The sequence below is a fragment of the Salvelinus namaycush genome, chromosome 1, assembly GCF_016432855.1.
Source record: "Salvelinus namaycush isolate Seneca chromosome 1, SaNama_1.0, whole genome shotgun sequence".
Lineage (NCBI taxonomy): Eukaryota > Metazoa > Chordata > Actinopteri > Salmoniformes > Salmonidae > Salvelinus > Salvelinus namaycush.
In genome coordinates this window covers 38,203,613-38,225,747 of record NC_052307.1, presented here as the reverse complement: position 1 = coordinate 38,225,747, position 22,135 = coordinate 38,203,613, and the positions used below count along the sequence as shown (strand labels likewise).

Genomic DNA, 22,135 nt, shown 5'->3' with positions numbered 1-22,135 from the left:
ACGGAGATGAGGAATGGTTGGCATAGTACAATTATAAGGCTGTCAATGCTAATCATTGGCCAGACTAAATGGCTGCATTCCAAAAGGCACCTCATTCCCTACATACACATATATAGGGAATGAAGTTCCATTAATTATGCATCTTAAATATCTGAAACTCATTGACTTTCTAATAATTTAACTTTAAAAAATAATAATATATATAATTTGTATTTTATTTTACTGTTTCATGTACACATGCAGCGCATACGGTAAACCTGACCTGTTAAAGCTCTCTTATATAGCCATTATATTATCATTATATATGGTCCCTCTATGCATGACTTGATGACACTGGGTTCTGCTGAAAAGGGATAAAAGTCTATATGCATTTATGATTGTTATTCAAGTTTCCTGTGTAAACTTGCTTATGATATTTAGATAATATGAATGATTTCAAAGGAATTTGGAACTTTACAGAACTCTGAAACAGAGCAACCCCATTGTGTACATATATTTGTCCCCGTGATTTGTGATGACGTTTATGTAAATAGCCAATGACGTGTACTGTACAGAGATGGCAAACTGCCACTAATGATGTATTTGTACACATTATTAGTCTATATTTCTGATTGCTGTGTCAAATGGACCACTGTTTTCTTTAGCCTAATGTGAGACCCAAATTGCACCCCAATCTTTGTATAGTGCATTTACTTTTTATGAAAGCCAGATAGGGCCTGGTCAAAAGTTTTGCACTATAGGGAAAAGGGTGCTCTTTGGAGTACACTAGTCTTTTCAGAAGTTGCCTATTGCTGTTGTCTCTCAGGAATGCTGATGTCATTAGCTCTCCTATGTACTTAACCATTTCTCTTACTCTGCCTCAACTCTCACACTGAAGGAAAAGGTAGTCCGACACATACTGTAACATGAATGATTTGTGGATGCAGACAATTTTATTTGCCCAGTTAGGCTTCAAGAACAATGTATGTAAGATAGGAAGAGGATTCTCTTTAGAATGGACCCATCTGTTGATGTAGGCCTAGATGACTTGTTAAGATTGCTGAACATCAAACCTTGACTGTTTTACCACATACCTACAGGTAACTGCCAAAATAAAGAACCCCAATACAAAGTGTCTTAATTGGAAGTGTTGCCACCCACGAGCCTCCAGAACAGCTTCAATGCACTTTGGCATAGATTCTACAAGTGTCTGGAACTCTTTTGGAGGGATGTGACACCATTCTTCCACAATAAATTCCATAATATGGAGTTTGTTGATGGTGGTGGAGAACACTGTCTCAGGCGCCGCACCAGAATCTCCCATAAGTGTTCAATTTGGTTGAGATCTGGTGACAGAGACACACACACACACACACCCTTTAAACCCCCTATCGTCTTTCAAAGTCACAGATTTCTGCTTCTAGCCATTGTAGCCAAAATAATGGCCAACTTGACATTTTTATACATGACCCAAAGCATGATGGGATGTTAATTGCTTAAAGCCCAGTGCAGTCAAATGTTTTATATATACACTGAATGCACAAAACATTAGGAACACACATCCTAATATTGAATTGCACCCCTTTTACGCTCAGAACAGCCTAAGTTCGTTAGGGCATGGACTTTACAAGGTATTGAAAGCGTTCCACAGGGATGCTGGCTTATGTTGACTCCAATGCCTCCCACAGTTGTGTCAAGTTGGCTGGATGTCCTTTGGGTGGTGGACCATTTGTGATACACACGGGAAACTGTTGAGAGTGGAAAAACCCAGCAGTGTTGCAGTTCTTGACACTCAAACCAGTGTGCCTGGAACCTACTGCCATACCCTGTTCAAAGGCACTTAAATATCTTGTCTTGCCCATTCACCCTCTGAATGGCACACATACTCAATCCATGTCTCAAGGCTTAAAAAGCATTCTTTAACCTGTCTCCTCCCCCTTCATCTTCACTGTTTGAAGTGGATTTAACAGGTGACATCAATAAGGGTTCATACCTTTCACCTGGTCAGTCTGTCATGGATTTCCACACTGAGGTTAGAATAACACTAACATTGTGAAAATGATGGTAATGCACTTTAAGTGTAAGAGCTGTTTGAAAAGACTGCCTGAAATGTTCAGCCTACTGTAGTTTTGGCCTGCCTGGTGTCATACCCAGGTGTCGTTAATAGACCAATAAGAAGGGAGTTCCAAACCTCTCTGCCAATAACAGTTAGTTTTCAGTTTTCCCCCTCCTCACTCAGACCAATCCCAGACTGTCCTAGCAAAATTCATGTTTGAGAAGTTGCTCTTTGCTAAGAAGCTATTTTTGTTTATTTTTGATCATTTTAATTGAAAACAATCACAGTAAGGCACTTAATTGTTACCCAGAAATGATTTGATATTGAGAAAAGCATCTGCTTTGGACTTTTAAGGAACCACACCTGTGTGGAAGCACCTGCCTTCAATATACAGTACTTTGTATCCCTCATTTCCTCATGGGTTTCCTTTTATTCTGGCAGTTACCTGTACATCAATACTGTCCCCTAGGCCCAGGGTTGCAAAATCCTGATCATAATTCCTAGCTTTTCCATAAATCTTTGTTGAAGGGTTGAAATTTGCTCTTTGCTTGCTTTCACGAATGTGGATGGTTAAGAATCTCCAGGAGTGATTAGTGACTGCCCTTCTCTACAGTAACCCCCCCCCCCCCCCCCCGACAAGAGGGTAATTAACGCACCAACCCTGAGAGATGAACAACCTCTTTTACTACTACTGGGATTGTTAAACATGATGCATGTCGACATATCAGAAAAATGTAATAAAGTATTTATACTATCTTAACTGCAACATGGTCTGCTGTGCTGTGTTTTTGATGACATAATGGACAATCGTGTTGGAAGATGATCTAAAGCTTCAAGTGAAGATTATTTTTAAATGAAAATCGAGCTAAAATACTAGATGTGATGCAAACAATAATCTGGGATCTCTTGAGAGGATCGAAATATACAGTAACATTCAAAAATTGGACACACCTACTCATTCCAGGGTTTTTCTTTATTTTTACTATTTTATCAAATTGTAGAATAATATTGAAGCTATGAAACTATGAAATAAAGCATATGGAATCATGTAGTAAGCAAAACAGTTTTAAATTAGCCCTATTTGGTAAAAGACCAAGTCCATATTACGGTGAGAACAGCTCAAATAAGCAAAGACAAACGACAGTCCGTCATTACTTTAAGACATGAAGGTCAGTCAATCTGGAAAATTTAAAAAACTTCAAAAACTTCTTCCAGTGCAGTCGCAAAAACCATCAAGCGTTATGATGAAACTGGCTCTCATGAGGACCGCCACGGGAAAGGAAGACCCAGAGTTACCTCTGCTGCAGAGGATAGGTTCATTAGAGTTAACTGCACCTCAGATTGCAACCCAAATAAATGCTTCAAAGAGTTCAAGTAAGAGACACATCTCAACATCAACTGTTCAGAGGAGACTGTGTGAATCAGGCCTTCATGGTCAAATTGCTGCAAAGAAACCACTACTAAAGGACACCAATAAGAAAAAGAGACTTGCTTGGGCCAAGAAACACGAGCAATGGACATTTGACTGGTGAAATTTGTCCTTTGGTCTGATGAGTCCAAATGTGAGATTTTTGGTTCCAACCACCATGTCTTTGTGAGACACAGAGTAGGTAAATGGATGATCTCTGCATGTGTGGTTCCCACTGTGAAGCATGGAGGTGTGATGGTGTGGAGGTGCTTTACTGGTGACACTGTCTGTGATTTATTTAGAATTCAAGGCACACTTAACCAGCATGGCTACCACAGCATTCTGCAGAAATACGCCATCCCATCTGGTTTGCGCTTAGTGGGACTATCGTTTGTTTTTCAACAGGACAATGACCCAACACCTCCAGGCTGTGTAAGGGCTATTTTACCAAGAGGGAAAGTGTATCAGATGACCTGGCCTCCACAATCACCCGACCTCAACCCAATTGAGATAGCTTGGGATGAGTTGGACCGCAGAGTGAAGGAAAAGCAGCCAAAAAGTGCTCAGCATATGTGGGAACTCCTTCAAAACTGTTGGAAAAGCATTCCAGGTGAAGATGGTTGAAATAATGCCAAGAGTGTGCAAAGCTGTCATCAAGGCAAAGGGTGGCTATTTTGAAGAATCTCAAATATAAAATATATTTGGATTTGTTTTAACACTTTTTTGGTTACTGCATGTGTGTTATTTCAGTTTTGATGTCTTCACTATTATTCTACAATGTAGAAAATAGTAAAAATAAAGAAAAACCCTGGATTAAGGAGGTGTATCCACATTTTTGACTGGTACTGTATGTTAATAGCCTATTAAACAATTAATTATTTATTCTAAACTCAAGAAATCCAGTGGTGGAAAAAGTACCCAATTGTCATACTTGAGTAAAAGTAAAGATACCTTCATTGAAAATGACTCAAGCTAAAGTGAAAGTAACCCAGTAAAATACTACTTGAGTAAAAGTCTAAAAGTATTTGGTTTTAAATGTACTTAAGTATCAAAAGTAAATGTAATTGCTAAAATATAATTAAGTATAATACTGAAGTATATTTTGATACTTAAGCAAAGCAGACAGCACAATTTTCTTGTTTTTTAAATTTACAGATAGCCAGGGGCACACTCAAACACTCAGATATAATTCATAAACAAAGCATTTGTGTTTAGTGAGTCGCCAGATCAGAGGCAGTAGGGATAGCCAGGGATGTTCTCTTGATAAGTGTGTGAACTGGATCAATTTCTTGTCCTTCTAAGTATTCAAGTACTTTTGGGTGTCAGGTAAAGTGTATGGAGTAAAAAGTACATTTCTTTAGGAATGTAAATCAAATCAAATTATATTTGTCACATACACATGTTTAGCAGATGTTAATGTGAGTGTAGCGAAATGCTTGTGCTTCTAGTTCCGACAATGCAGTAATATCCAACGAGTAATCTAACCTAACCATTTCACAACAATTACCTTATACACACAAGTGTAAAGGAATGAATAAGAATATGTACATAACAAAATATATGAATGAGTGATGGTATAGAACGGCATAGGCAAGATGCAGTGGGTGGTATAGAGTACAGTATATACATATGAGATGAGTAATGTAGGGTATGTAAACATTATATGAAGTGGCATTGTTTAAAGTGGCTAGTGATAAATTTATTACATCAATTTATCCATTATTAAAGTGGCTGGAGTTGAGTCAGTATGTTGGCAGCAGCCACTCAATGTTAGTGGTGGCTGTTTAACAGCCTGGTGGCCTTGAGATAGAAGCTGTTTTTCAGTATCTCGGTCCCTGCTTTGATGCATCTGTACTGACTTCGGTTATTTTCCTGACACCACATTCAGAGGGCCCTCACCTCCTACCTGTAGACCGTCTCGTCTTTGTTGGTAATCAAGCTTACCACTGTCGTGTCGTCTGCAAACTTGATGATTGAGTTGGAGGCGTGCATGGCCATGCAGTCGTGGGTGAACAGGGAGTACAGGAGAGGGCTGAGAACGCACCCTTGTGGGGCCCCAGTGTTGAGGATCAGCGGGGTGGAGATGTTACCTACCCTCACCACCTGGGGGTGGCCCGTCAGGAAGTTCAGGACCCAGTTGCACAGGGCGGGGTCGAGACCCAGGGTCTCAAGCTTGATGGCAAGTTTGGATGGTACTATGGTGTTAAATGCTGAGCTGTAGTCGATGAACAGCATTCTCACATAGGTATTCCTCTTGTCCAGATGGGTTAGGGCAGTGTGCACTGTGATTGCGTTGTCTGTGGACCTATTGGGGCGGTAAGCAAATTGGAGTGGGTCTAGGGTGTCAGGTAGGGTGGAGGTGATATGGTCCTTGACTTGCTACGGTAGTCATTTAGCTCAGTTACCTTAGCTTTCTTGGGAACAGGAACAATGGTGGCCCTCTTGAAGCATGTGGGGACAGCAGACTGGGATAAGGTTTGATTAAACATGTCCGTAAACACACCAGCCAGCTGGTCTGCGCATGCTCTAAGGATGCGGCTGGGATGCCGTCTGGGCCTGCAGCCTTGCGAGGGTTGACACGTTTAAATGTTTTTCTCACATCGGCTGCAGTGAAGGAGAGACCGCAGGTTTTGGTAGCGGGCCGTGTCAGTGGCACTGTATTGTCCTCAAAGGGAGCAAAGTTTAGTCTGTCTGGGAGCAAGACATCCTGGTCCGCGACGGGGCTGATTTTCCTTTTATAGTCCGTGATTGACTGTAGACCCTGCCACATACCTCTCGTGTCTGAGCCGTTGAATTGCGACCCTACTTTGTCTCTATACTGACCTTTAGCTTGCTTGATTGCATTGCGGAGTGAATAGGTACACTGTTTGTTTTCAGTCATGGTTCCGGTCACCTTGCCCTGATTAAAGGCAGTGGTTCGCGCTTTCAGTTTCACGCGAATGCTGCCATCAATCCACGGTTTCTGGTTTGGGAATGTTTTAATGTAGTGAAGTAAAAGTAAACAATTTTGAAAATATAAATAGTTAAGTACAGATACCCCCAAAAAACGACTTAAGTTGTACTTTAAAGTAGTTTTACTTAAGTACTTTACACCATTGAAGAAATGTAAAAAGCATATCTTTATTGTTTCCATATTTTATTCAGTTTTTAGGCAATCATGACATCTGGTGGCCAGAGCTATATGTGCATCAATTATTGTTCCCTGAATCCATAGATATAGAGATTATAAAGCAACATCTCCTCAGTATCTGTACCAGAAACTAAGCCTGCATCCCAAATGGCACACTATTCCCTATAAATTACACTATGTAGGGAATAGTGTATCATTTGAGATGCAACGGTTGTGTGTGTAATTTTCATTGAAACTAGAAATTCAATAATATGCATCACTATTGGTTATACAGTCACATTAGGTTACAGAGGAGTTAGTTTGAATTGAGTGACATGCAGAACTGTTAATGCACAGTCTCTCTGAGAGGAATTGCGTACATTTTGGTACAGGGATTTTGTTTATGGTTTACTATTCTTTTCCAGGGGAAAAGAAACAGGGGTTGACCCAGAGGCACTTGGAGGAGAGACATCCAGGTAGAAATGACTGAGAATTGCCTCAATTGGTGTGATCTGGAAAAACCCTGAACCAAGTGTGATGGAGGACATTCATCAACTGCCTATTCTCCCCATAGGAGCGAAGGACTTAAGTCGAGTAAGTCATGCTAAGGTTGGCAACTTACTTGCATTAGTCATTATGCCTAAATAAAGGGTATGAACTATACTGTAACGTATTATAAGTAGCCAAATACTGAGAGAGAAAAAATCTATGAAAGCTTACCCTCAATATTACTGCCAGGAAAGACATTGTCTTGTGCCATTACAATTGCATCATGAGCTAGCTAGCCTACACGGTTGTGTCATTTCCTTATTTCCATTTTTTTCTTTTTTTCCTTCTTTTTTTCTTGAAGTTTTAAGCATACATTTTTACAAAAGTGAAACCGCTCCGAATCCCGAAAAGCCCTTGTTTGTCCCCTGATCCTTCCCTATCCCTCCCACTTGCCCACCCACATTTGCCAACCTGATTAGATACAGAAAGAAAATGCATACTAATAATAATAATAAAATAAAGCATCTAATATATGAACAAAAAAATGTATTGTGTCAGAAAGCTGGGTGTTATATTAATAACTTCCCTCTTTTACAGAAGTTGTGATTTGTCTGTGGTGTTTCTGCATTAGGGACCGAATGTCAATGTTGTAATATCATCCAGCTGATGTTAAAGTGGCACACCACCAGAACAGAATGCATTTCAAGTTTCACTGCAGACTGTTGTTTTGCATGTGAAAAAAAACTGGCTACAGTACAAGTTCTTGAACATATTGTAGTACAAAATAACCTACAGTAGCAAAAGCATCTATGATGTTATCTACTGGCCCATGCCTCCAGATCGTAGTACACCTTGTTACCTGGTAGTCTTTGATAGTTGGCACAGATATTACAGAGCCTCTCTCTCCAGTCGGTGTACATCTTGATTCTATGTGTCTGACGCCACTTGAAGTAACCCTCATAGCGTCCTCTGTCTGTGGCCAGCTGCTGTAGGAAGACAGCCAGCCCCTCTGTGCTATTGAAGTCACTGACATGGATGAACGAGCCTGGTGGCACAAGGGCCTCATAGTTAGCCCGAGAGGTTCCCAGAACCACAGGTACTGCCCCTGCTTGGTAGGCATTCCTCCACAACTTCTCAGTTATGTAGTCCAATGCCACTGAGTTTTCAAAAGCCAGGTAGAAGTTACAGTGGCCAATGATGGGTATCAGACTTTGGTCGGTCAGTGGCCTCTTTGACCAGTGTCCATACACCTCTATGGGAATGTACTTCCTCAGGCTCTGGTAGACTTGACTCCTGGCATGGTCCGGCCTGTAGTTGCTGACCACCCAGCTGGCCAGACAAGCCCCCTTCTTGGGGATCACAAAGCTGCTACTGTTACTGTTACCGTTATGTGGAACCGGAACTATCTTCCCATAGGGCATGGATATGTCAGCGTCGCCTCGGTAGCTCATGGTCCAGTTGAACAGTCCATTGTACTGGGTCAGGTTGCCATTGTGCACCGGGGGCTCAAGGGACAGCCAGAGCCAGCGCTGGGAGACTGGCCGGGGGAGGTGGAGAGGCAGGGAAGAGCGGCCGGTCCTCAGCTCATGGTGGTGGAAGACCACCACGTCTGCCTGGGGGAACAGGGAGGTGTTGTCACTGAGGAGGCAGCCTGGGATACCGTACTTGTCGCTGCACACATCTCCCTCCAGGCTGTAGGGATGGCCGAAGGGCCAGTGCCACAGCAGGATGGTGAGGTTCCTGGGTTGGTGTTGATGAGCGATCCCTATCTGAGCCAGCAGTAGGAGCCTCTGGTGGAGCACATAAGAGGAGATGCTGAGGAGCATAATGGCTGAGAGGAACAGGGGCATGGAGGTAGTCATCACTGACTCAGGGGATGACAGGCAGGCAACAGACTGAATGGTGGAATTGCGGCGTACTTTAGTTTAGTCCAGAATCACACGATCTCCTTGGGATTGTTACTCGAATAGTGTAATATTTCCTCCCTGGTAAGACAATAAGATAAATTAGTATTCAATAGATTCAAGGGCCCAGTCAAAACGCTTAGGAAAAGCATACCTTTTCTAAGTCTGAATCGGGTCTTTAAAGAATAGGGTTGGAAGAAGCTCTTGGAATTCCTTATAAATACAGACATGAACAATATGGCAGAAGATTCTCTAATGAATGAAAATAGTCACTCCACTTTCACTTTCCCCTCTGCAATACCACTTCCTCTCACTTCTTTCTATTTTTAAGATAACCATCCCACTTACCATCAGTATTTCACAATCACTGTGACAGTTAAATACATTAAGTACAGCAAATTATTAGCCTTACAGAAGATGCAATGTACCATATCTGAGGACTGATTAATTGATTCAAGTAATCAGAAAATATTCATATATCACTACAAATGAAAATTATCTCTCTTTTTTCACATAGCCCATGTACATAAAGGCACGTTTTCTGCCTCCTCCATACAGTTTCAAAGGAGATGAAATGACAGTCAGAGGAACAGAAATGGTTTCAGATGGTACCTGCTGAAGTGCTCTTGCTTTGTGCTGATTCATGCGGTGTGAAATATAATGTGTGACGCCTGAATGGCCTCCTGCTGTGTGTGGCTATGTAATGAGATACAATGTATCATGCTGTGCATAACAGGAACATTATTTTTCAGCCTTCCCAGACCCCTACACTCTTAGAAAAAAGTATTCCAAAAAGGTTATTCAGCTGTCTCCATAGGAGAACACGTTTTGGTTCCAGGGAAAACCCTTTTTGGTTCCACATAGAACCCCTTTGGGTTTTATGTAGAACCTTCTGTGGAAAGGAACCTGGAACCAAAAATGGTTATTCAAAGGGTTCTCCTATGGGGACAGCCAAAGAACCATTTAAGGTTTGCGATAGCTCCTTTTTTTCTAAGAGTGTAGTATTCAGAACCATTGCATTCTTCGTGCATAAAGACACATCAAGGAGATGTCCCAAAAAGGCTGCAACAACAAACATTTTATCTAATGCATAGATACTCTTATATTTAGTGTTCTCCCTGGTAGTAAGCCATGCCATCACCGATTCTTTTTTTAAATTTACCCAGATGAGCATCCCATTCCATAGAACCCTTTTAGTAGCGCTGGCATTATTAGATCACTTGTTAGATATTACTGCACTGTCGGAACTAGAAGCACAAGCATTTCGCTACACTCGCATTAACATCTGCTAACCATGTGAATGTGACCAATAAGATTTGATTTGGCAAATAGAGATGTCTCACGACACCTAGGCTCAGTGGTACGTCTCACGACACCAAGGCTCAATTGTACTCACCTGGGTGAGGTCCGAGGTGAATGTCTGTCCGTGTTTGCTGTCCTGTGGAGGTAAGACTCACTGAAGATGACTTTTCTCCCTTGAGATTATGTAGTAACGTAGGCAGCGGCACATACCAGTGTGTAGGAAATCCTGTTTTGACCCGTTTTTGCTCCTTTATCACTACATCATCATTCTGTTCTCTCTCAACATGCACTTACCACAAACCACACCCTTGGTTGTGACTTTATGACAGTCATTTGGATAGTACAGCTGAGCTTTGGTAGGGCACTCTTGTAGTTACTTTAAGAATACATTAATTTTACTCTCATTATTTACATTTTATATGTACTCATTCAATTGTTGGGAGCATATTTAGTGCTCACAACAACAATCACAATAATGAAAGAGCCCAAAATAAGCGTATTTCAATCATTGGACGAGGGTACAAGCAGAGTTTTTGGTCAACCGGACTTTCTACTAGATCCTAATCAGTAGATCCTAATCGGTTTTCTGCTCTGAATTCATTTCATATGTTCCAGCTTCCCTTTTTTTTTTTTACTGTATTTGAGCTTTGTTCAATATCTTTTCCCCATTAATAATCTAAGCTGTATGCTCAGAACAATCACTTCAGTTGAGGTCATCCGTAGGCACCAAGGGCGTGTGACTTAACCACAATGTTTTCGTGCCATTGTTGAAAAATGGAGAGGAAAGAGGTACCACACCATGACCACAGAATAACGGTTTTATGTGGCCAATGCCACTTTTCTTGCAGTTGGCTTGCCAGCAATTTACTTCCACACTTTGTTACGTTACAGCCTTATTCTAAAATTGTTTCAATAAATAAAAATCCTCTGCAATTTACACACAGTGTAAATTATTTACATAAGTATTCAGACCCTTTGCTATGAGACTCGAAATCGAGCTCAGGTGCATCCTGTTTCCATTGATCATCCTTGAGATGTTTCTACAACTTGATTGGAGTCCACCTGTGGTAAATTCAATTGATTGGACATGATTTGGAAAGGCACACACCTGTCTATATAAGGTCCCACAGATGACAGTGCATGTCAGAGCAAAAACCAAGCCATGAGATCGAAGGAATTGTCCGTAGAGCTCCGAGACAGGATTGTGTCGAGGCACAGATCTGGGGAAAGGCACCAAAAAATGTCTGCAGCATTGAAGGTCCCCAAGAACACAGTGGCCTCCATCATTCTTAAATGGAAGAAGTTTGGAACCACCAATAGTCTTCCTAGAGAAGGGCCTTGGTCAGGGAGGTGACCAAGAACCCGATGGTCACTCTGACAGAGCTCCAGAATTCCTCTGTGGAGATGGGAGAACCTTCCAGAAGTACAACCATCTCTGGAGCACTCCACCAATCAGGCCTATATGGTAGAGTGACCAGACGAAAGCCACTCAGTAAAAGCCACATGACAGCTTGCTTGGAGTTTGCCAAAAGATAACTAAAGACTATCAGACCATGAGAAACAAGATTCTCTGGTCTGATGAAACCAAGATTGAACTCTTTGGCCTGAATGCCAAGCGTCACGTCTGTAGGAAAACTGGCACCATCCCTATGGTGAAGCATGGTGGTGGCAGCATCATGCTGTGGGGATGTTTTTCAGCGGCAGGAACTGGGGGACTAGTCAGGCTCGAGGGAAAGATGAACAGAGCAAAGTACAGAGAGATCCTTGATGAAAACCTGCTCCAGAGCACTCAGGACCTCAGACTAGGGCGAAGGTTCACCTTCCAACAGGACAGTGACCTTAGGCACACAGTCAAGACAATGAAGAGTGGCTTTGGGACAAGTCTCTGAATGTCCTTGAGTGACCCAGCCAGAGCCCGGACTTGAACCCGATCGAACATCTCTGGAGAGACCTTAAAATAGCTGTGCAGCGGCGCTCCTCATCTAACCTGCTTGAGAGTATCTGCAGAGAAGAATGTGAGAAACTCCCCAAATGTTTGTAGCGTCATACCCAAGAATACTCGAGGCTGTAATCTCTGCCAAAGTTGCTTCAACAAAGTACAGAGTAAAGGGTCTGAATACATATGTAAATGTGATATTTCAGTATTTTCTTATTATTTTTTGCTAAAAATTCAAAAAAACGGTTTTTGCTTTGTCATTATGGGGTATTGTGTGTAGATTGATAATGGGGGAAAACTATTTAATACATTTTAGAATAAGGCTGAAACTTAACAAAATGTGGAAAAAGTCAAGGGGTCTGAATACTTTCCAAATGCACTGTATCTGTTCAAACACAGCCCTGCCTAGTTTCTCTCCTGTTGTAGACCAGGTCCCGCCCGTGACCATGCCCTCAGTTTGGCTACTGTGCAAAAGCTGTCTGATTTAAACTGATAATTGTACCAAAATGGAAGGCTTGAAAAGGGCTATCATTTAAATCGTGTTTTATCTACTCACACCTTCGCAATAAACCACTGAGGAGCATTTCCCTATGCTTTTATACGTTTATCACACCCCTACTTTCCCCTACTAACAAGTAGAACACTACTGTCGTGCCACTACTGTCGTGCCACTACTGTTGTGCCCCAATTGGAGCCCTATTCTCTACGTAGCACACTATATAAAGGGAAAAGATAACAATTGTAGCAGTAACAATTTATAAAAAGACCACTAGATGGCATCGGAAGTAAAGCATTTGCTTTGCCAGGTATATTCTTTAGGAACAGGTAAATAAATAGATCATCCTCAAGTGGTAGAAGTGAATTGATATGAACACAATATTTTGTTTAAGATTTGACTAGACAACTTAGTTGGGTCCTCCCAGACCCCTAGTATTTAGAACCCCTGCATAAAGACACAAAGATGCTCAGTCTGTCTCCATTTTTGTATAATCTCTCTCTCTGCACACACACACACACACACACACACACACACACACACACACACACACACACACACACACATACAGAGTGACACATGAGTGCATGACTAAACATTTGAGACAGCAATGGTCATAAAAAAATATTTTGTAAGGAAGAACAACATTTAGAGAGATCTAGAATTCTACAACTCAGATTTGGGAACACTGAGAGGCTGTCTACACTGAAATGACGAGGTTAAAATACTGGAACTATATGTATTACATAGACTACTAGGTTTTGGCTGGAAGAACTTTGTGTTTCAAAGAATAGTATCGAGATTCCAGTGGGAGAAGAGGTAGACTACTGTAGCTGTCTCCGCCCACTAGACTGCACGACGGTGATATTTCTCCCTATACCCACGGTGCTCGGTTCATTCTAACGCATTGCATAAGCACGGTTTCCATTGGATGCTTCTGTATTTTTCCGCGGATGGTGATTGCATACAGAATACCAGCCTGGCTTGCCGCTGAAATACAGCTAGTCACATTTAGCCATCAGTGGAGGAAAACAGTCATCTGGTCTAGTTGAGAGAGAGAGATAGAGAGCGAGAGGTAAAATGGGCAAATAAGCCCATATCAAGTCTGTATAGCTTGTCCAACAGAAATGTATTCAAATTGTCATTTAAAACGTCGGAATGGTTCGTAATCCATTTCCAAAAATCCACCACTATATGGCAACTTAATTAACGGTGTCATAATTTAACCGTTAAACCGCGAGCCTGTGAAAATGGGATTCCTCCACCAGCTACATCTTCTGTTGTGGAAGAATGTGTCTTTGAAGAGGAGAGGACCGGTAAGGAAACATTTTCGTTGATATTCATAGATGATCATTAGAATGGAGACACTTGGAAATGTGGGCCTTCTTTAGCTTGTGCGCTCGCCGGATGTCAGCGCGAGATCCGACAGGCGTCGGTCTCCAATAGAATTCGGTTGCTGCAGTTGCATTGAATGTATTTCAATGGCATGATATTCAGAGTCATCATCATGTATCGACTGAACATTTAGCACCTCGTCCCATTTATTATCAATAAATCTCATTCACTGATATGTTTGTGAAATTGTAGGCCATTTTGCGCTGCCGTAGTTTCCAAGATGTTTAGATGTGGTGGTGTAGCACCGGGTTTTACTTGTCGTGCACATAGAACTGAACAGGTTGTTTTGTTTCAACAAACAACAACTAATATCAGATCATGCGCCTCAGTACATCAATCAATGTGGTAGTGAAGAAGATGTAAACACACATTTAATAAACTTTTTTAAATGCAAGTCATTCTGGTATCGTGAAAATGTATCATGATATGCATCTTGAAATGATAATAGATTACATTTAAGTAACTAAATGGTATTCATATAAAAAAAAAAGCATAAGTATAGCGTAACCAATTGCTTGTATGCATCTATTTGGGTCTTTTGGTTAAACACCAGCCTCAAGTGTAGCCTAGGCTACCTGACAGACAATTACAGTAAGGACAGGACACTGAGAATGGGGACAGCTGGTGCTCCGTCTAACATCTTGGGAGGGGCACTTTCACAGAGGGGGCAGGTGCTCTGGCACCTATCTGTGCATATCCCTGCAAAAATAAGATGCTCTGTGGTGGCTCTCTCTTCAGATAGGATAATAGAGAGAAAGGACCCGAATCCAAGGATTTTCGCAGCTCTGGCTCATTTTAATGTTATAGTACGTGTATGTCTTGACTCGTCTACACGTTTTTTTTAAACACTGGTCTACACATTGTTTTCTAAAACCACACAGTGGAACAAACGACACTACTTTCTTAGAGAGCTCCCCAATCAGTAGCACGTGCATGTGTTAGGCTACACAGTGTTACACGCTTATGTCAGATTAGTAAAGCTGCAGCAGCACCTAAAAGACCCTGAGCAGTAATCTAACTCTTCTATAACTACAGATACAGAATAGCATATTATTAAGTTATAACCTGTTATGATATGATTATTATTATGTAAAACGGACTTAATGGGATTGAATGAACTCTTACGTAACTCTAATTAGATGGTGCCTTTCCCATTCACTTGGAATTTGGGCTTGAATATCAAATCAACCGAATATAACCTTACCGTGAAATGCTTACTTACAAGCCCTTAACCAACAATGCAGTTTTAAGAAAATAAAACTGGCCGTGCGGTAGCAGAGAGAACAGTCCATGACTTCAGGTGTCTGGAGTCTTTGACAATCTTTTGGGCCTTCCTCTGACACCGCCTAGTGTATAGGTCTTGGATGGCAGGAACCATGTTAGTTTGTTGGTGATGAGGACACCAAGGAATTTCAAGCTCTCGATCCGCTCCACTACAGCACCGTTGACGTGAATGGGGGCATGTTCTGCCCTCCTTTTGCTGTAGTCCACGATCAGCTCCTTTGTCTTGCTCACGTTGAGGGAGAGGTTGTTGTCCTGGCACCACACTGCCAGGTCTCTGAGCCCCTCCCTATAGGCTGTCTCATCGTTGTCTGTGATTAGGCCTACCACCTTTGTGTCGTCAGCAAACTTAATGATGATGTTGGAGTTGTGCTTGGCGAACAGGGAGTACAGGAGGGAGGGGACGAAGCACACACCCCTGAGGGGCTCCCGTGTTGAGGATCAGCGTGGCAGATGTGTGGTTGCCTACCCTTGCCACCTGGTGGCGGCCCATCAGGAAGTCCAGGATGCAGCTGCAGAGGGAGGTGTTTAGTCCCAGGAACCTTAGCTTAGTGATGAGCTTTGTGGACACTATGGTGTTGAACGCTGAGCTGTAGTCAGTGAACAGCATTTACATATAGGTGTTTCTTTTGTCCAGGTGGGAAAGGGCAGTGTGAAGTGCAATTGGGATTGCATCATCTGTGGATCTGTTGGGGCAGTATGCGAATTGGTATGGGTCTAGGGTTTCCGGGATGATGGTGTTGATGTGAGCCATGACCAGCCTTTCAAAGTACTTCATGGCTACTGACGTGAGTGCTATGGGCGGTAGTCATTTAGGTAGGTTACCTTCGTGTTCTTGGGCACGGGGATTATGGTGGTCTCCATGAAATATGTAGGTATTGCAGACTGGGTCAGGGAGAGGTTGAAACTGTCAATGAAGACTCTTGCCAGTTGGTATGTGCGTGCTCTGTGTACACGTCCTGGTAATCCTTCTGGCCTCGCGGCCTTGTGAATGTTGACCTGTTTAAAGATCTTGCTCACATCGGCTATGGAGAGCGTGATCACACAGTCGTCCGGAACAGCTGGTGCTCTCATGCATGCTTCAGTGTTGCTTGCCTCGAAGCGAGTATAAAATGCATTTACCCCATCTGGTAGGCTCGCGTCACTGTGCAGCTCACAACTGGGTTTCCCTTTGTAGTCTGTAATAGTTTGCGAGCCCTGCCACATCCGATGTGTATCAGAGCCGGTGTAGTAGGATTCAATCTTAGTCCTGTATTGACACCTTGCTTGGATGGTTCGTCTGAGAGAATAGCAGGATTTCTTATAAGCGTTCGGATTAGTGTCCCGCTCCTTGAAAGCGGCAGCTCTAGCCTTTAGCTCGGTGCGGATGTTGCCTGTAATCCATGGCTTCTGGTTGGGATATGTACTTACGGTCAACTTATTGATGAAGCCAGTGACTGAGGAGGTATTCAAGCTCAATGCCATTGGATGAATCCCAGAACAATGCTTATAATGTATGGTGCCTAGTTTGTAGACAGCACCTGACAAACTTTGGAGTGAACCCCTTTAATGTACAGTGTAAAGTACCTACTTTAAATCCTAATGACCTAAAGGACTGTTTTTAGTTAATTAGTCAACATGGCCTATTTATAGTAGTCTATAGAGAGCACAATCTATTTCCATGCATTTTGGAGCCTTTCCATTTACAGCAGTGGGGGTTTTGCGTAAAGATCTTTATAGTTCACATCTACCCTTTCCATTAAAAGGGTAGATGTTAGAAATACAATTGGCGATGTAGAGCTCCGGACACATTTGTTTTGTTGTTCCTAAATATGCTTAGTTTTATCCATCATCCATCGTAGCCTAATGTCTTTGCCAACCGTGTCCTTTTTTTGTGCTATTTTTATCTTTGGTTCCCCTTCAGAGATCACACACAGGATCTGTCTCAAATGCCACCCTATTCCCTTTATAGTGCACTACTTTTGACCAGGGCCCATACCCTATTCCCTATATAGTGCACAAGTCTTTGACCAGAGGGCCCTGTTCATGCACTACAGTACTGCACTACATAGAGAATAAGGTGCAATTTAGGACACAGCCTCAATAAAGACGTCAGATAGATTCCCTGGAGTACACTAGGGTTGCCACAGAGTAATATTAGTAACAGCCACGTCATCTGTAGGTGTATTAACATGCAGCCCAGCGCTGGGCTTGCAGGGGCTCAGGAAGATGTCTATAGCATTAGCCTAGTGGATTGATGGGTTCTAGGATGGGGCTAGTCAGCATTTGTCAGGACCAGTGGCATGCTTTGGTCTATGTTCTAATGTGTGAGTCCTGCTATTGTATAGAAATTGGAAACTCTGTGGCTGTGACTGACTCTATTCCCGGGGCCCATAGGGCTCTGGTCAAAAGTATTGCACTATATAGGGAATAATGGGTTGCCATTTGTGAGTGTCCACTATGCCAGTGCACGTTTGACATTTTATGGACAGAGCAATGTTTGTGAGGAGAGTTGATAATTTACAACTTTTTACTGTGCTTTCGAAAGAGCCTACTGTACCGGGAAAGGTTTTTATTTGCATAGCAACCAACTGACGCCACGGTGTGAAGACCATGGTTCATTGTTTTGTTTTCTGCCTGACAGTCCGTGCCACACAGAAAAACCTTGTGATTATTTCCAAGGCAAAACAATGTCTGTCGAGGCGTAATGCAAATCTCACTAAATAACGTCACCTCATCCCTTTGTTGTTTGGTACAGGAAAGTCCCATGGCTGTAGCGTCAAACCTTTAGCTCCTCTTCCTGTCTGTCAATAACTCCCTGTCACTGCTCCTGTTTTGCAGACATGTTTCTGTTGGAGAGAGAGAGAGAGTGAGAGAGCGAGAGAGAGAGGGAGAGAGAGAGAGCGAGAGAGAGAGAAAAGAAGAGAGAGCTGAGAGGAAGAGAGAACAGAGAAAGATAGAGAGGGGTCAAAGCTGAGAGACAGTGAGCAAGAGAGAGAGTGTGGTCAAACGCCTCTCTGTCCCACTCTTAGCTCACCACTAGCCTGCCTAGTGCAGCAGCAGCATCAGCACTCATGACCTAGTTCTCCCAGTCAGGCACTCAGTGTCCCTGAATGATTGGCTGACTGAGGGCCGTGCCGCGCCGGGCAGAGCTGGCTGGGTAACAGAGACAGAGAGAGAGAGGGAAAGGGAGAGAGAGATGGGAGAGAGGTAAAAGGGGGAGAAAGATTGAAACGGAGAAAGAGAGAAAGTGACAACTACAGAGGAGCGCGTCAAACTGGCAAGCCAATAAATTATACATGATATCTGTAAACTCTAATGGACTAGCACTGCAGTAGCTCATAGATGTTGGGGATGTTAGACACACACTATCTCTGTATGCTGATCTCACAGCAGGGACAGGACTCAGACAGGAGAGAGATGGAAATGGAGGTCAGTCTGGAGGGGCTGCACACAGATTTCTCACTTTGGAGTAGTACTACTACAGTACTGTACAAGCCTAATGTGTACTACTCTAATCCATTATCCCTCACTAATAGTGAGAGCTCATGAATGATGTCGTCAATGAGTCGTGACTAGAGCCTTCAGAATTATTTGGCCCAACCTGCAGTGGCTGATATGTAGGGTATGCAATATGCATATGAGGATATACATTTTCCTGAATGTCTGACTCTGAGTTTACTTCAGCCCCTGACTGAAACCGGTACCAAAAATGAAACTCTCTCAAAATTATATTACAAATGTTTTTTTGTTTTTTTTACGAGTGCTTATACATGCTTTTTTTGTTTTTATGTATTGCCTCTTTCTTTGTATAATTGAAGTGACAGAAACAGTTTAAAATATTGAATTGGGCATAGAATATATTCAACAAGTAAGAAAAGATAATCTGCAAGCCCTTGGATAACTTTTTTTTACGAAAGGGGATTTGAATATTCCTGGATGTTCCAATTGGATGAATATCCAATAACTTGAGGATTTTGATTGACAGGTTATTCAATTTGAATATTACAGTTCAGTACCTGATTAATTCAGTTGTTACTCCAGCCCGAGGCATGCATTTGATGTTTTCTATCATGTTTAACAGCCTTTTTAAGTTTCGTCATTTTAAGGATTTAGAAAAAAAGGATTGACTTGGGACCAGTTGTCTTTAGAAGTATGACAGAACTTCCTGTAGTCTGATGCTGTTTGGCACTGTAATAAATATGTTTTATGACACACAGCATAATAAACACACACAGAGACAGCTTTATGGCTGATTGATAACACAACCAGTAAACATGGCCTTCCATACAGTACCTATTTTATTGGCTCACAGTCACACCTGGCATGGTTCATGCAGGCCCTCTCTAGGACTAGATGTTGGGTTAACCCAAGCCTGACAGACACTAGCCTGGTCCCATACTGTGCTGCAGCTCTTCTATTGTTTTCATGCACAAAGAATTGGCTACAAGATACAGTAGCCACAGCCGCCCCCCATATTCCAAATTCCCATTCAGTTCCATCTGGATTCTCACTGGCCTAGCCTAGACTCCCAGCCTGGTAGGAGTGGTGGTGGTGGCAGTCTTGCTGGTGGTTGTGGTGGCAATGTTGGTGGTAGTGGTGATGGTGGCAGTTCTGTTGGTGGTGGTAGTCTTGGTGGTGATGGTGGCAGTGTTGGTGGTAGTGGTGGTGATGGCAGTCTTGGTGGTGGTGGTGGTGACAGTGTTGGTGGTAGTGGTGGCAGTCTTGGTGGTGGTGGCAGTGTTGGTGGTGGTGGCGGTGGTGGTGGTGGTGGCAGTTTTGGTGGTGTTGGTGTTGGTTACTGTGTTGGTGGTGGCAGTTTTGGTGGTGGTGGTGGCAGTGTTGGTGGTGGTGGCAGTTTTGGTGGTGTTGGTGTTGGTTGCTGTGTTGGTGGTGGCAGTCTTGGTGGTGGTGGCAGTGTTGGTGGTAGTGATGGCTGGTGGTGTCAGTCTTAGTGGTAGTGGTGGTGGTAGCAGTCTTGGTGGTGGTGCTGGTAGCAGTGTAGGTGGCAGTGACGTGTGGTGAGGTCTGAGGCCGAGTAGGCACTTTCTATTGAGACATTTAATGTCCCCAAAAAAGTTGCAGTTCTTGCCTATTGTCCAATGAGGCCTATTCACTCACAATGACCAATGTGCGTTTCGAGTGCTCTGTATCTCAAAGCCATATCAAATATCTGTCAAAATAGGTGCTATTGAGCTCATAATTGAGAGTTGAGAAATAAAAAGTTTACCTACAGAAAGCTGAGAACATCCTCTTTCCATCTGTGACAACAAGATAGTTGTGTTTTCACAGGAATTTGACTTTTTTATGTTATACAATCAGAACACTTTTCTTTCTCCCGGAGCATTTTTCCCCCCGGGAAAGGAGAGAGTGACTCTTTCGACACAGCAGCGGTCCCCAGCAAAACAGGTACAGGGGCACACAGGCAGATACTTTCATTGCATGAATCAAGAGGATAATGCACTTTACTGTTTGACCAAATCATGGTTTTAGCCTCCTAAAGAATAAGGCGTTTTTAGTGAGGTGAATGAATGTGCATCCCGCAACAATGCGACCAATGTTTCTTTTTACTCACACAGCCAAGTGAAAGGGTCATAAAATGCGACTAAATGGTCGCAGTCTGGAGCCCTACCTTGTATAGAATTTTCACTACAGTCATACTCTCTAACTTTAGTTTTACTTAAATGAAAAAAGGCCTCTATCTTTGCAATCAACAGTAGCCTAGGCCAAGGCTCCTCTCTCGCTTTCTCTCTCTCCTAAATGTTATTTATCAGCTTTTAATTTATTTTATCAGCCAAAAGCAAGCAATTACCGGCTAACGTAAACCCTGATTCCCAGGCCCTGCATGAACAGGTGACTTTCAGCACCACAGACAGCGACCCAAATGCCAGCGAGTAGACCTACTTGTAGACAGTGCTACACACAAAAATGCTTAGTAGTTATTGCTACTGATTGAGATACACAATAGACATGTAATGTAATAATAGTAGACGGCGCTACTGTAAATACACATTTGCACCACCCGTCTATCCTTCTGGGTAAAGACATCAGTGACTGAACTGCCTGTTGGCCCTCAGTTTTAGAAGTCTGTCGGTCTTGACGCGATGGCAAGGGCAAGGGATGAGAGTCATCATATGGCAAGGGATGAGAGTCATCTTTGATCGGTCCAGTTTCAACTGCATGTCTTTATCCATTTCAGAAAATTCCCTCAACGGACGCTGTTGGTGGCTGGTATAGTGATGACCAGCTGCAGTAACTTTGTCGCCTTGGGAGCTGTAGTAACTTTGTCGCCTTGGGAGCTGTAGTAACTTTGTCACCTCGAGGACAGTTTGTGTCATGCTGGAACAAAAAGCTGAGGAGCAGTCTAAATTATTTGTCTCGTACCATTTGTGAACTGTACAGTCTGACAAGATCAGCATTAAGTCTAACGAAATTAAAGTTCTTAGCATATTTTGACAGGCTCTCATCTGCTGGTGTCTAACTTTTGTGACATTGTTGAAAAAAATGTGCGGTCCACTAAGCCAAGGAAATTAAGTTCACCAATGTGGTCAAACATGGCTCTCATCTGAACATTGGTTTTGTCCAGTATGTTGTAGTAAATTCCCCCCCTATCTACTGATCGGCTGTTTACTACGAGTTTCGCTTTCTGCCAAGCCCAGATCATTGCATTTCTGCTCGAATCTCTCATAGAAATGATCAAAGTCTTAACGCTGCCGTTCCAGGACTTGCATTGTGCGGCTGATACGGGTATGGCAGACACTCATATCCATCCCTTTGTTCTTTGTTCTTCATTGACAATTC

General features: G+C 42.7%; 2 protein-coding genes across 2 annotated transcripts in view; one reads left to right on the top strand and one right to left on the bottom strand.

The window, feature by feature from the left end:
- Positions 1-7,856: 7,856 nt before the first annotated feature.
- Positions 7,857-8,903, bottom strand: LOC120051538 (alpha-(1,3)-fucosyltransferase 7-like). Its single transcript, XM_038998478.1, has one exon. The coding sequence runs from the start codon at positions 8,901-8,903 to the stop codon at positions 7,857-7,859; it is 1,047 nt and encodes a 348-aa protein (XP_038854406.1).
- Positions 8,904-13,889: 4,986 nt separating this feature from the next.
- abca2 (ATP-binding cassette, sub-family A (ABC1), member 2) overlaps positions 13,890-22,135 on the top strand; it is a 91,864-nt gene continuing 83,618 nt past the window's right edge. The window contains exon 1 of the mRNA XM_038998467.1: positions 13,890-13,995. Coding sequence (XP_038854395.1) covers positions 13,930-13,995 — 66 coding nt within the window. The 5' untranslated portion in view covers positions 13,890-13,929. The remainder of the gene's footprint in view (positions 13,996-22,135) is intronic.